Here is a 14148-nt window from a genome sequence, read left to right on the forward strand (position 1 = left end):
TTGACAAGTTCTCCTGTAAATAGCCTGCATATTAATATCCACACAGGCCCGTGATTTGATGATTAGTCTGTTCATAACCAGTGAAACGGGGTCATTTCTCTAAAGCCCAACCGGAAGTTCCCGGAGAGCCGCGATCGCGCGCTTACAATAGAGAATAAAAGATTCAATTAACCGTGGCGAAGGTAATTATCCCTGGACAGTCCAAATTAGTTTTGCATAATTGGTCTGAGCATATGAATTAACTTCTTAATGTAATCTATGAGAGCAGTTTACATTAAGAAGGACCCGACGCGGAGCATATGTGGGAAAAGAGGAGATTATACTCGAAGTCTGTCGATTTCGATGTGTCAGAATTAAAGAACAATTTAATTATATAAAATCCTTTTATTTTTTTTCTGTTTGGGCCTCGACTAAGTGCCTGAACGGTTTCGTTTTTCTGCTTGTATGGATTAAAAGTAGCGAAACTCCTCAGCTTTATCTTCCTTCCTATTCATGATGCGAGTTGTGATAAATCAGGATTTTGGCTCTTGATTACAAAGACTTGCTTTAGAATTCTGAGTAATTCTATTCAAAGCCTGAACAAAAGCGTCCTTTAGAGGAAACTTTACACTTCACCTGCTCCGACCGAGGAAAGGCTTTCAGATACAAATCTTGTTCAAGAACTACAGAGCAATTTCTTTTTCTTTTTTTCGCATTCGCTTTATTATATCCCCCTTGTTCAATAAATGAACGATAGGCATTTCAAGTACATATAAGTGGAATTATGCAAAACATATATAACATACAATTTCACTTCGAGTTAGTAAAAAACCGGACTGACTTCTTTACGTGAACGCATGATTGATCTGTGATGTAGAATAACCCTCAGAAATATCAGAAATCTTGTTATTTCATGTGTTTCTTTTCATTAAATTACACTTATAAGTGCTCCTGTTCTCCCGCTGTGCAAATATCAAGGGAACACGGCGTGTCCCGCGGCCAACAGAGGGTTTCACTGACTGAATTAACAATAAATATTACATATACATCCATGGAAATAGTAGATTCGAAACTCCAAATATCTGATGTCTAGTCCGAGAGCTCCGGTGTTTAGAGCACTAACTAGATGTGGTTTAATAAAACTGTACACATTTACAGCAACAAGACTGAATAAAAAAAAACGAAAAAAAACGGTATTCTTTAAGATTGAGTTTCAAAATAAAACAATGCACTTTTTTTCCTCCAGAATAGCAATGCATCCCGTTACAGCATCGGCCTGCAATAGCGACACACATTACAGAGTCAACAGGTTATTCTCACCGTGGCGTCTTATTATTTCTCACAGATTTATTCACATTGATAAGAGCACTCGTTCAGCACAGTCGTTCGTCTTTCATTTCCACCTAATCATGATACACACACACGTGATGTCTCGTTTATCACATGTTCAGCTTTGCTCCGCGTGTATTGCATGTAGTCATTCATTCATTTCACATTTAAAAACTTTTCCTCGGTGTCCCGGGCTCATAGCGGGTACGGGTCCAGGCCCGGTTTGCCCAGCCCGGGCAGGAGTATATAGGCGAGCGGGGGCTGGAGACCCGCGGGCGGCCACGCGGAGCAGGTGCACGGCATCATGTACCCCGGGTTCCCCGGTGACGGGTGCGAGTGCGCGTGAGCCCCGGAGAACGCCGTGCCCGCGCTCGGGTAGCCCAGCGGAGACGCGTAGGAGAACGGCGGGGAGAGTTCGGGCATTTTGGACCCGAGGTCGAAGAACGAGTACGGGTTGGCCATGGCCGGGTTGAAGAACACGCGCGCTTTCTCCGCGTTGCTCATCAGAGACTCGGGCACGCCGCCCGGGTGCGCGCTCACCTTCAGCGCCTCGTGCTCGCCCAGGTTATACGCCATCGGGAACGCGAACTTGTCCTTCTTCATTAAAGTCTTGGGCTTTCGTCTGGGTCTGTACTTGTAGTCGGGGTGTTCCTTCATGTGCATCGCGCGCAGCCGCTTCGCCTCGTCGATGAACGGCCGCTTCTCGGCTTCCGTCAGGAGTTTCCACTCCGCGCCCAGTCTCTTGCTGATCTCAGAGTTGTGCATTTTCGGGTTTTCTTGGGCCATTTTCCGTCTCTGCGCGCGGGACCACACCATGAACGCGTTCATAGGGCGCTTCACGTGATCCATGGGCTTGGACATGATGCACCTGTGCAGGTAAAATCCACGGAACTGGCACTTACCCACGGGAGATTAAAGTCAGCGAAGTTAAAACAACAAGGAAAAGCGTTCCTTCAGGATCAGTGCTTCATTCTGGCTCACGCGACAAACAAGTCCAAGTCAAGCGTAATTCGGCTTTAACTTTCACGAAAGCAGTGTTTTTCTCAGAAGCATTGTTAGTATAAATCCTGAAAAAGTGTCAGATGAAGAATCTGTCGTGTTCCTCCTCAGCTGAGCTCGGTGTGTGTTTTCTTCAGCTGAGCTCGGTGTGTGTTCTCCTCATGATGAAATGTTAACTCGAGTGATTGTCAGCCGAGAGTTCAACATGTGAAGTAATGCGCGCACTAGCAGGTGCTGAAGGGTTTCTGCGCATGCGCACTGCATCTGTCAGACCTCGCGCTCCACAATCCCACCCAGCGCGAGGACGAGAGTGAAATGATAAACTCACTTTGCTCAGAGAAAAGCAATCCAGCATCGTGTGTGTGTGTGTGTGTGTCCAGGACACGCTTTAATAACAGCCTGTTCTCGCCGTCCGCGCGACAACTTTACAATGACTGTCGACTTTAAATTTAAATTAGGATTTTAATGCTGCAGTTTGTTGAGGTTTGTTTCACACAATCCGAATTGCAAATTCTTGTACGTTTTTTAAACAAAAGTTTTTGTGGTCTGATATATTTATGGCATGCATAAATAAATATATTTTACATAGGCCTACACAATATACATAAATATATTTTGTCAATGTTCCGTCCAATGATGTTCCTAACCCAAATCTCTGGACTGTTGCTATGGTTACCCTCTCAGGTGATTTCGGGAGCTTATTTAGTGTAAACACGCTTTTTGATTCATTTGCATTTAAACGGTTTGGTTCAGTATTGGAATCAAATTTAGCAGACATAACATAATAAAACACTTTTTATTAATGTACTCTTTCTAAGCATGCCAGATCAAGGTGCACGGAATTTGCACAGAATGAAATTGATGTTTTATTTAATTAATGATAAGAAAACGTTAAATTTTGTGCAATATGTACATCACACAATTACATCACAAAAATGTTATCTGTCAAAGTGTGGCTGAACGGTCCAAATGAAAGGAAGTTAATTCTTTAATTTATCTGAATATTTTCAGTAAAACAGACGCGCATTAATAAGCACGAGGTGTTTATCTACAAAACTTCTTCTTCTTCTTCTTCTTCTTCTTTCTCTCAGACTTCAAAGGGTTCTCCGTGACCCGAACATTAGCTCGAGGAATATTAGACTGCGCAATTACAGATATATATCTGAGAGTTCTCGTGTTTGAGTGGATTCTGCCGCACCTTCTGTTCTTCCCTATTATTAAAATCACAGTGAAATCACTGCCTTTAACGAGTGAGAAAATAATTTAATTGCAGAGTGTCTCGTGGGAACTGACTTTACAATTAAACTTGTTGTCAGACCTTTTTCCTCTTAATATTATTGGGACAATACTGAACAGAATTTTTAAACAGAAATAATCGATCCTTTTATTATTATTATTATTATTATTATTATTAGCCAAATAGAAACTCCAAGCATCTACCTAATTTAGAGAGGTCGCATATGCAGTTTTATTATCAGAGATGATGCAACATAATTAATAACCATACGTTTAATAAACCTTGTAAGGGAGCAACGACGATGCAGATAAGAAAATATTCATGCAGATTTATGGTGAAGAAAGTCATGTGTGTATTGAAAGACTAAACGGTGATCCTCTTCATGAGTGATTGGATCTGTTGTTTGCATAAGTCTGGTTTCCTCCGCATTATTCGGCCAATCGAGCTTCTGAAATTTAATTACGCCTATCGAATGAGATTAATGCTGCACTATTATCGGCCTAATATGTCTTTTGTTCAGCCTCGAGTCCAGATGATGACGAGTGTCAGAGAAGATGATTGACAGCTCAGACACTGTCCAACTCTGACGTGTTGACGTGTTTCCCGCGCGTTTCTGTGTGTTTCCGGTGCTCGAGGCCACTTCAGAAACAAGACGCTAATGATAAAAAAACAAAAAACATAAATAGTAGGCCTATAACATTTCAAGATAAACACGGCAGCCTTTTAATTTGATTTAATCAAATGAAATTGAAAAAAACACACACATAAAAACTAAGTGGTGTACCAAATAATTGTTACGAATTTATTGAATGATATGCTTATTTCCAATGATGACGATGTAGATGATCTGACTGATTTATAACAGAGTTCATTTACAAAGCACATATTCTAAATGCTATAAATTCTTATTTTCATATAATTCTTATAAATTATTATCTGTCTCATATATATATATATATATATATATACAGTAGTCAACATTTGAAGTGGATCAAAACCTTTCATCAAAGTTATACATGAATTTTGACCAATACCTGTTCGTGTCTTAGGACAAATGTTGACTACTGCATTTCAGGGGGACAGCAGAGGGAAGTGTAAAGGCGGTTCCCCAGCTCATGTTTGGACCTCGAGGATCAGCACTATTTCACATGAACTCCATGTGAACTTGAATCAGCAGCAGAAGAAGCGACTCAGCGCGTCTCACGAGGAGATGATGGTGAGAAGTTTACTCATGTTCTCAGCTGGTGTCGTGAGCTCCTCAGACTCGAGTGTGTGGACTCGTTCTGTCATTAGCAGGAGAACGTGAGTGACTCTAATCAGATGTTCCATCGTTTGCTGCCCTTCCTTCCTCAAGAGTTTCAGATCTTTAACTGCATTTCCTAAATGAGCCAACGGATCCACTTCACTGGAAAAACAACATGATCTGATCACACAAACAAGCTTTTATTGTGTTTTTGGGGCTTCATGGCCTTTTTTTAGCAGAACTGGTCAGTTAAAAAAGGGCCATATGTACAGTGTTGAAATGAAGGAATTTTCTGTATTGATTTTTCACATGTTTAACCTGTATTTTGATTTATGCATTGCATTGTTTTTTTATGTTTAAAGGAAATGCCCATAAACCGAGCGGATATTGTCCTGGCAGAAAATAATCAGTATATCCTTTCCATTATTTTACAGATGTTTCGGCTGCGAAGTCACTCCAGTGAAGCTTAAAGACAAGATTAGGCAGAAAGGCAGATTAAAATGAAACTTTAAGGCATAAAATAGCTTTAAATGATAAATAATTGCGCTTTATTTTTTACATGAAAGTTAACTTTTGCAAATGCATGAAAATGAATGATATGCTGAATTATGAACTAAAGAACAATAGTGAAAGAAAGTTAATAAGTGACTATTTCTCTGTAAAAACACAGAATGTAAGTCGGCTGGATAATTATAGTCATGGTTTTTAAAAAATGATGCAGAATTTGGCCTTATTTCCAGCCCACACGTTCATAGGCATAATCATATGCGCAGAAAGATTTGTATTAAAGCGGATAGTGAGTTCGCTCGCGGGCATTTGGACTGTCAGTTTCTGTCACTGCTGCCTTTGATAACCTCCTGTTTCTGTTCTAGTCTTGCAGGATTTCTGGATCCAAATATCAAGCGCAGAATAAAAAATATAAACATGTATTTATAAAATATTTTTCATGCCAAAATGTCACTAATCTGGAAATATGACATGATCATTCCTGGGTCAGTGCTATATTCCTCTCAGACGATGGAGGGATGATGAAGTGAGAGTTCCTCCATCATCCATCAGTCTCGGTGTTCCTCAGGCTAGTTTACCACACGACCTTCTGAGCGTTTGACAAATCACATTCCCCAAGAGCCAGATGTGTGAGCAGAGGATAAACTGAGAAGTGTTCATGCTCAGTGTGGTTTACACAGCAGAGTCGTGTCGCCCGCAGGCGTCGTGATCAGACGCTATTCTCAAGCGTTTAGCTGGTGTATTATCTGTTCCTTTACTCCATTCTTCCAGCTTATCCTGGCTCTGGATCTCAACCCGGTCCAAACTGAGAACTGTAATTACCCAGAGAGAGAGAGAATAGGACACTCTTTACCCGGGAAGCAGTGCATTGTGGGACGCTCCTGTGGACACATACACATGCATTCAAAAATGAACAATTCATAAACAAATCAATATAATAACAGCACTCATCGTCAGGTGTGAGATGCATTAAAAACAATCCCAGTAAATAAATATGAATATTTACACGCTTGAGTGCAGCTCTATAGAACTCTGAAATGATTGCAGAATAATGTCATGTTTCACAGGTTATTTTAATATGATCTGTTTAATTCATATAATCTATTTAAAATAAAAATGAATCGAACAAAATGAATGAATTAAAACTAAATGCATAAAAAGATGCCATGATGATGGAGCCACTAAAGCTTCTGTAAATGAAGCGTCTTTACAGTTTCATATAGAAGATGTTGAGTTCAGGAAAATCTGGCCTTCGCTTCTTAAACCAAATGAAATGCCTTTATTTAAATATAGTTTATCAAAAATCAATCAACTCTATCTTCAACTTCTAAGTAAAACTGCAGAATATTTGCAGTATGTTGACGCTGTCCCAGTGAAACATAAGCATCTTTTCACATGTTTGCATATTAAAAAGATCCAGCAAAGCCTGAAGCTGTTCTGTGGTTGAGCACAGACGAGCACTGAACACTATTGACCAGAACATGTCACCGCTGTCTTATAAAGACCTCAGGAACTGTGGACACTTGTGGAGAAGTTAAACATGATGATGAGATGATCAGTGTAACTCCACAACAACTACAGAAATGTCTCCACTAACATTCAGAAGCTCTTCCTGAGTCTCTCCGTAAGGCTGCACTCGCTACTGGTGATTCTGGGATTCTGGATGAGGGAGATTGGCCTGTTCTGTTATTGCTGGAGTTTCTGAAGCTGTAAAGACTCCGCCCTCTTCTGAATGGAGGCGGAGCTAAAGCTCATTTGCATTTAAAGAGACACACAGAAACTGCGCGTTTTTGCTCACACCCAAAAAGGGGCAAATTTGACAAGCTGTAATAAATGATCTGGGGGAATTTGAGCTGAAATTTCACACACATTCTGGGGACACCGTAGATCTATATTACATCTTGTGAAAAGGGGCATAATATGTCACCTTTAAGAACTTTTCACTGAGAGGTTCTTTGGGGAAACAGGAATGGTTCTTCAATGGCATCGTTGGAAGCTTTATTGTTAAGAGTATATGCGACATGGAGAATTGAGACAATCTGACATGCATATTGTATAAAAGAATCACTTTTAATAAAGCTATTAACTATGTAACAGCACCGTGCAGAAGTAAATAAAATGTCCTTAAATTTAACAATCGATTTTATCATCATCTTCTTTCACGTCCTCCAAAAAATGGTTCTCAAACAGCCTTGCTTCAGGACCCGGTTGACATCAAGAGATCATTTGCATGATTTTTTGCTATTTTGAATTGATAGCCATTATGCCGCATACTCTGACAGAGCTAAAACAGTTGTTTTTGTTTGTATTTGGTTCAGTAACAGTAGAATACAGAGAAATGTTGCACAGTTCAGAGCTAGAACGTGTTGATGGCACAGAAACCCCTGCAGTTCTACTCTTCAGCCACAGATGGCGACAGTAAAGGGTCAAATCCCAGAGGAACAACAACAGAAGCAGTGAAGAGCTGTTTCAGCTGAAACTTCAACTCACACCCAACAAATGAAGGTACGAAACCAGAAGGAAATCTCTTAAGTGTTGTTTATGTGCTCTGGTTCTTCATATATATCAATATTTCAGGAACATATTGAATGTGCATTCATCAGGCTGCCAGTTTCTGAGTGATTCAGCGGGTTCATGTTAAAATTAACAACAGAATTTTCTACAATTGTATATAAGGTCGATTTTATAATAATAACAAAATTATGATAAATTGTATAAGAGTGAAAATATAATGAGTATGTAATCTTGTGCATATAATTATCATGCAAGTTAATATTCTGATCATATTTTTTTCCCAAGCACATTTTACCAATTCCAATTCATTCTTAATAACTTATTTTTTATTTTTTATTTAATCATTTTATAAGTGATATATAATTGTTAAGGAAGGCTAGAAGTGAAAAACAGGTGTGCATAATTATTAAGCAAGTTTCATTTTACGGGTAAAATGGGCCAAAAAAGAGAATTAACTTGCACTAAAAAGTAAAAAATTATTAAATGCTAGACTAGACATTGCAAAATTAAGGCATGACCAATAGGCAGCAAAACACTGATTTGTTCAGCAGGGTCAGTCAAAAACAGGCCAAGAAGAAACAATTCGGAATTAATGTGAAGAATCAGGTGTGAAATCATCAGGAACCCTTTAGTCTCCAGAAGAACAAGCTCTCAGGATCTCAGACACTGTGCTAAGGTAAAGAATCCTGAAATATGACCCACACTTAATAAGAACCACAAGCTGAAGTGTAGTAAAATACATGAAGACTGTTTTTATAGGCTTTATAGACGGACGGGTCGAGAGTGACTCTTGAAGCACCAGCACCTCATCCTCTCGTGCGAGACCTAACCCATTTCTGAACGCTCACCGTTGGCAAATAATGCAACAGAAATGGCTAAAGTAAACATATTAAACTAACAGGCCTACCAATCTCTGTGTAAAGATAAAATAATGACGCTGCCTCTTTCTAAAGTCATTTTTACACCTCTGTAATTTGACTCCAAATCTCAGGTGAAAACTGTCATTTTGATCCTCCTTGACAAAATAGTGGATCACTCAGTAAATATACATCTATGGCATTTTATATTTTGGCTTTCATCACTATTTATGTTTTATTAACAAAATAAGAAATCTGAGCCAGGGAATTTTCTGAAATTTGGTTGACATTAATGGCATTTTTCACTTCCAGCCTTGCTTAACAATTATATATCACTTCTAAATGATTAAATACAAAATTAATTGTAGTTATTAAGATTGATGTGGTTTGGAATTGGTAAAATGTGCTTGGGGAAAAAAATATGATCAGAATATCAACTTGCATAATAATTATGCACACATTGTATATCAGAACGCTCCTCTCTAGAGTTATTTATCTAGTTTATGGTCATTGAAAGGTTTTTCTGAGGTAAATGTGACGTTATTGTTCTCCCGCTGTTTTATTGATGGTTGAAACACTGATGGATTACACGAGACATGATTGATTTCAGGAAGATGTTCTGTATCTTTCATCTTTCCTCCTGATGTTCACTGATGTTTATTTGCTGCTGTAACTAGTAGTAAAGAGAAAGAGATGATCGCTTCATCTGTCACACACATTAAACACACACAAACACACATTTATGGACTCAATTTACTGCTTTAAGTTCATGCATATCTAGTTTAATGGTCGACCAAATGAACTTGGCAAATCATGATTCACGGATGTGTTTTTTAAGTAAAAAAATAACATTGCTTGTTTAAAATAAGTAAGAACAGTTTGCTAATCAAGTGCATAGAAAAAAATACAATTTTGCATGACTTTCTTCTCAGATGGACCGTCTGAAGCGCATTGCACATAAAACTGGAAAGCGCTTGTGAAAATCCCGGGTTGATCTGCCAAAGGTTGACAAGTAAGTGGCATCAAATCTTTGAAAGACACTTTGAATCAGAATAATCTGCAGTGTGAAGCAGACTTTATGCCACGTCATCGGGAAACAGTGTTGAGTGTGTTAGTGTTTCTCCACCTTCATTCCCCTGTGATGTGGGAAGATCAGGGATTTCAGGCACTTTTGCCACTCTTTGTGCCCTGAACATTTGCATGAGAAAACTACAAATCCACAGGGACCATTAGGGTTTTAAAGCTCCACGTCCTCTTCCAAACGAAAGACACAATAGGCCTTCCATGCAAACGCCACATTGCTTTGAAACAACCTGTATACACTTGTGTGTCTTTCCCCGTGCTGGACTCTATGGCAGGGATAAAGCGTGGAGAAAGTGTGTGTTGAGCCCGGTCTCAGCTGGTCCACATCTCGCTGAGCTCGGCTTTCATCCGGCCCAGATCTGGGCTAATGCGTCTCAGTGAAAGAGTCCCTCGTGCTGCGATCGCTCATTCTTCTCAGGCTTTTACTCCATTCTGAGCTCTTCCACTTGGGATAATTGCAGTTTAATTGGGTGACAAGAAATGAAAACTGTGTCCACATTATGTGGGATAATCTGCTTTCAGAGTCCGTATATCAGCACTCAGCAGCGCAGGGACAGATCGAGGAACATACAGGATCACACATTCAGATGTTTCATAAATACATATAATATGCTTTCAAGAGCTTTTTTTCCTAAACACAAGGCATATACACTACTGATAAAAAGTTCTGGGTCAGTAAGATTTTTTTTTTTTTTAAGAAATTAATGCTTTTATTCATCAAGGATGCATTAAATTGATAAAAAGAGACAGTAAAGACATTTATAATGTTACAAAAGATTCTATTTAAATAACTTTCTATTCATCAAAGAATCCTGAAAAATAAAATATATGACGGTTTCCACAGAAATCTGAAGCAGCACAACTGTTTTCAACATTGATAATAATCATAAATGTTTCTTGAGCATCAAATCATCATATTAGAATGATTTCTGAAGGATCATGTGACACTGAGGACTGGAGTAATGATGCTGAAAATTCAGCTTTGAAACAACTTAGAGGGAGAGTAAATGAGGACAGAATCTTCGTTTTTGGGTGAACAATCCCTTTAAAAGTGGATTTGGGTCTTATAAATTATTTCTTGTCTCAGTCTACTTTTTTATAATAACTATAATAACTATGATAATAATGAATACATGTTTATAGATTATTATTAATTGAATATTATATTTATCATATGTATGTATTATTATTTTTATTATTATTAATAGTTTCTTTAAAAATATTATTTCACAATATTAGTTAGTCAAATAATATTCTGTTGTAATTTTCTGTAGGGTTTTTTTCCCCCAATTGAATGTAATATTGAAAGATGCTTCAGTCAAGCTTTCAATAATTCTCACATATCATTTAGTTTTTTGTGTGTATTTGATAGTAGTAAAATAGTTTTATAAACTATTCTCAGACCTCGATGTTCTTCTGTTTGTTTGGGGCTCTTCAAGCCGAAACTCTTGAGACTCCAAAAATGAACTAAAACACCCTAAAAGTAGTTTCATCATTAACACGTTTAACCCACTCCGCAGATTTCCATCCGCACGTTCAGCCGGATGAGCTCACAGAATCACGGAACGCAATAATAACAATCCCGGTTTGCTCGAAAATGCAATTTCCTATCCGGCAACAAATGCTAAAACAGCAGATATAAACACTGGATGTTTTTCAGTAATGAAGAAGCGTCTGGTGTGTGTCGAGAGAAGGATCTTTTCATCGGCTCTTTCCCAGCTCCTCGGGGGTGTGTGAGGAAAGGTTATAAACATTGAGTCATTCTCAGGGCCTCTGCAAGCCGTACCTTCCCTTTTGTCAAGGCTGTACTCAACTTTAAAAGCCCCTTTCAGTCGACATGAATGCCCTTCATTTTCTCTCAAAGAACTTTGCATTGATAGCCGGCAAAAAGGGAAGGTTGTTTAGAAAAGGATGGAGAGACAATGAGAACAAAAAAAGCAAAAAGCTTTTCAGATTCCATTATGAACATAGCACTCCCATTCTCTCCGACTGTTTATACATGTTCTGCGGAATAATGCGCTGCTGCTGTAATATGTTCCCGGTCCTCTTCTGTGAAACTGGCCTTGGATCAGCGCTAACGGAGGGGGGGTTCGGGATCCAGAAGCGCATTCACTGCGAGATCAAGGTAAAGAAGGCCAGGTGAAAGAAAGAAACCTTCCCGTGCCGTAAAGAGCCATTCAGACGAGGCCATTGTGCGAATATTTCAGGTGCCCTGATGCTCGTGCCGAGAGGAGAGCTGTTCGGGTTTCTCTGGGTTTGAGGAGTGTATGGGGAATAAAGCCGTATGTTCATGTTGTGTACGGATTACTCAGGCCGTCCTCGATCGGCTCTAAGTTCAAATAAATTATATCATGTCCATCCTTTGCTTTTCATTTTGTTGCATTAGTTGCATTAGTGCAAATACCTTCTGTTTTTTTTTTGAAATCGCTCAATGTGTCCATTTTATTCTGGTTCAAAATCATAGACATCACATTGCTATTTGAGTTAGTCAAGTCAAGTCTCCTTCATTTATACAGCGCTTTAACAATATAGATTGTTTCAAAGCAGCTTTACAGTGATAATAGGAGATTACAGTAACAGAGATTGTTTAGGCTTTACAGCAGATCTAGAATAAAGTTATTGTCCAGCTAAAGTTAGTTTTGATTGATTCACTTCCGTTGTAAAGATCATTAGTTATTAACTTAGCGACCGCTAACACAACGTCATTCTAACTGAAAGCTTTTAATGTGTTCTGGCTGTTCATTTGCACGACAACAGTGTTTGGAGACAGGAACATAGTCGGTCTTCATGGTCCGTCTTCAGGGTCTTCAGGATCTGTCTTCAGAGTCTTCAGGGTCATCAGGGTCTGTCTTCAGGGTCTTTGGGGTCTTCAGAGTCTTCAGGGTCTTTAGGGTCTTCGGTATCTTCGGGGTCATCAGGGTCCGACTTTAGGGTCTTCAGGGTCTTCATGGTCTTTAGGGTCTTCAGGGTCCGTCTTCAGGGTCTTCGGGGTCTTCAGGGTCTGTCTTCAGGGTCTTCAGGGTCTTTAGAGTCTTCAGGGTCTTCGGGGTCTTCAGGGTCATCAGGGTGGGTCTTTAAGGTCTTCATGGTCCGTCTTCAGGGTCTTCAGGGTCATCAGGGTCTGTCTTCAGGGTCTTCAGGGTCTTTAGGGTCTTCAGGGTCCGTCTTCAGGGTCTTCAGGGTCTTCAGGGTCTGTCTTCAGGGTCTTCAGGGTCTTTAGGGTCTTCGGTATCTTCGGGGTCATCAGGGTGGGTCTTTATGGTCTTCATGGTCCGTCTTCGGGGTCTTCAGGGTCTGTCTTCAGGGTCTTCGGTATCTTCGGGGTCTTCAGGGTCATCAGGGTGGGTCTTCAGGGTCTTCAGGGTATTCGGTATCTTCGGTATCTTCGGGGTCATCAGGGTGGGTCTTCAGGGTCTTCAGGGTCTTCGGTATCTTCGGTATCTTCGGGGTCTTCAGGGTCTTCAGGGTCTTCGGTATCTTCGGTATCTTCAGGGTCTTCAGGGTCATCAGGGTGGGTCTTTAAGGTCTTCTTGGTCCGTCTTCAGGGTCTTCAGGGTCCGTCTTCAGGGTCTTCAGGGTCCGTCTTCAGGGTCTTCAGGGTCCGTCTTCAGGGTCTTCAGGGTCTGTCTTCAGAGTCTTCAGGGTCTTCGGTATCTTCGGGGTCTTCAGGGTCATCAGGGTAGGTCTTTAAGGTCTTCATGGTCCGTCTTCAGGGTCTTCGGGGTCTTCAGGGTCTGTCTTCAGGGTCTTCAGTCTTCAGTCTTCAGAGTCTTCAGTCTTCAGGGTCTTCGGTATCTTCAGAGTCTTCAGGGTCATCAGAGTGGGTCTTTAAGGTCTTCATGGTCCGTCTTCGGGGTCTTCAGGGTCTGTCTTCAGGGTCTTCGGGGTCTTCGGTATGTTCTGGGTCTTCAGGGTCATCAGGGTGGGTCTTCAGGGTCTTCGGTATCTTCGGGGTCTTCGGTATCTTCTGGGTCTTCAGGGTCATCAGGGTGGGTCTTCAGGGTCTTCGGTATCTTCGGGGTCTTCGGTATCTTCGGGGTCTTCAGGGTCATCAGGGTGGGTCTTTAAGGTCTTCATGGTCCGTCTTCAGGGTCTTCAGGGTCCGTCTTCAGGGTCCGTCTTCAGGGTCTTTATGATCCGTCTTCAGGGTCTTCAGGGTCTGTCTTCAGAGTCTTCAGGGTCTTCGGTGTCTTCGGTGTCTTCGGGGTCTTCAGGGTCATCAGGGTGGGTCTTTAAGGTCTTCATGGTCCGTCTTCAGGGTCTTCAGGGTCTTCATGGTCCGTCTTCAGGGTCTTCATGGTCTGTCTTCAGGGTCTTCAGGGTCATCAGGGTAGGTCTTTAAGGTCTTCATGGTCCGTCTTCAGGGTCTTCAGGGTCTGTCTTCATGGTCCGTCTTCGGT

At 40.6% G+C, this 14148-nt stretch overlaps 1 protein-coding gene across 1 annotated transcript; it reads right to left on the reverse strand.

The window, feature by feature from the left end:
• Window positions 1–1072: 1072 nt before the first annotated feature.
• On the reverse strand, window positions 1073–2579 carry sox21b (SRY-box transcription factor 21b). The gene has a single exon (XM_084121651.1). The coding sequence runs from the start codon at window positions 2167–2169 to the stop codon at window positions 1504–1506; it is 666 nt and encodes a 221-aa protein (XP_083977777.1). The 5' UTR covers window positions 2170–2579; the 3' UTR covers window positions 1073–1503.
• Window positions 2580–14148: the final 11569 nt, after the last annotated feature.

Source organism: Abramis brama (genome assembly GCF_963993115.1).
Source record: "Abramis brama genome assembly, chromosome: 8".
In the NCBI taxonomy this organism is placed as follows: domain Eukaryota; kingdom Metazoa; phylum Chordata; class Actinopteri; order Cypriniformes; family Leuciscidae; genus Abramis; species Abramis brama.

Excerpts from the sequence above, each read along its gene's own strand:
- sox21b (XM_084121651.1), bottom strand. The coding sequence starts at position 2,169 with ATGTCCAAGCCCATGGATCACGTGAAGCGCCCTATGAACGCGTTCATG.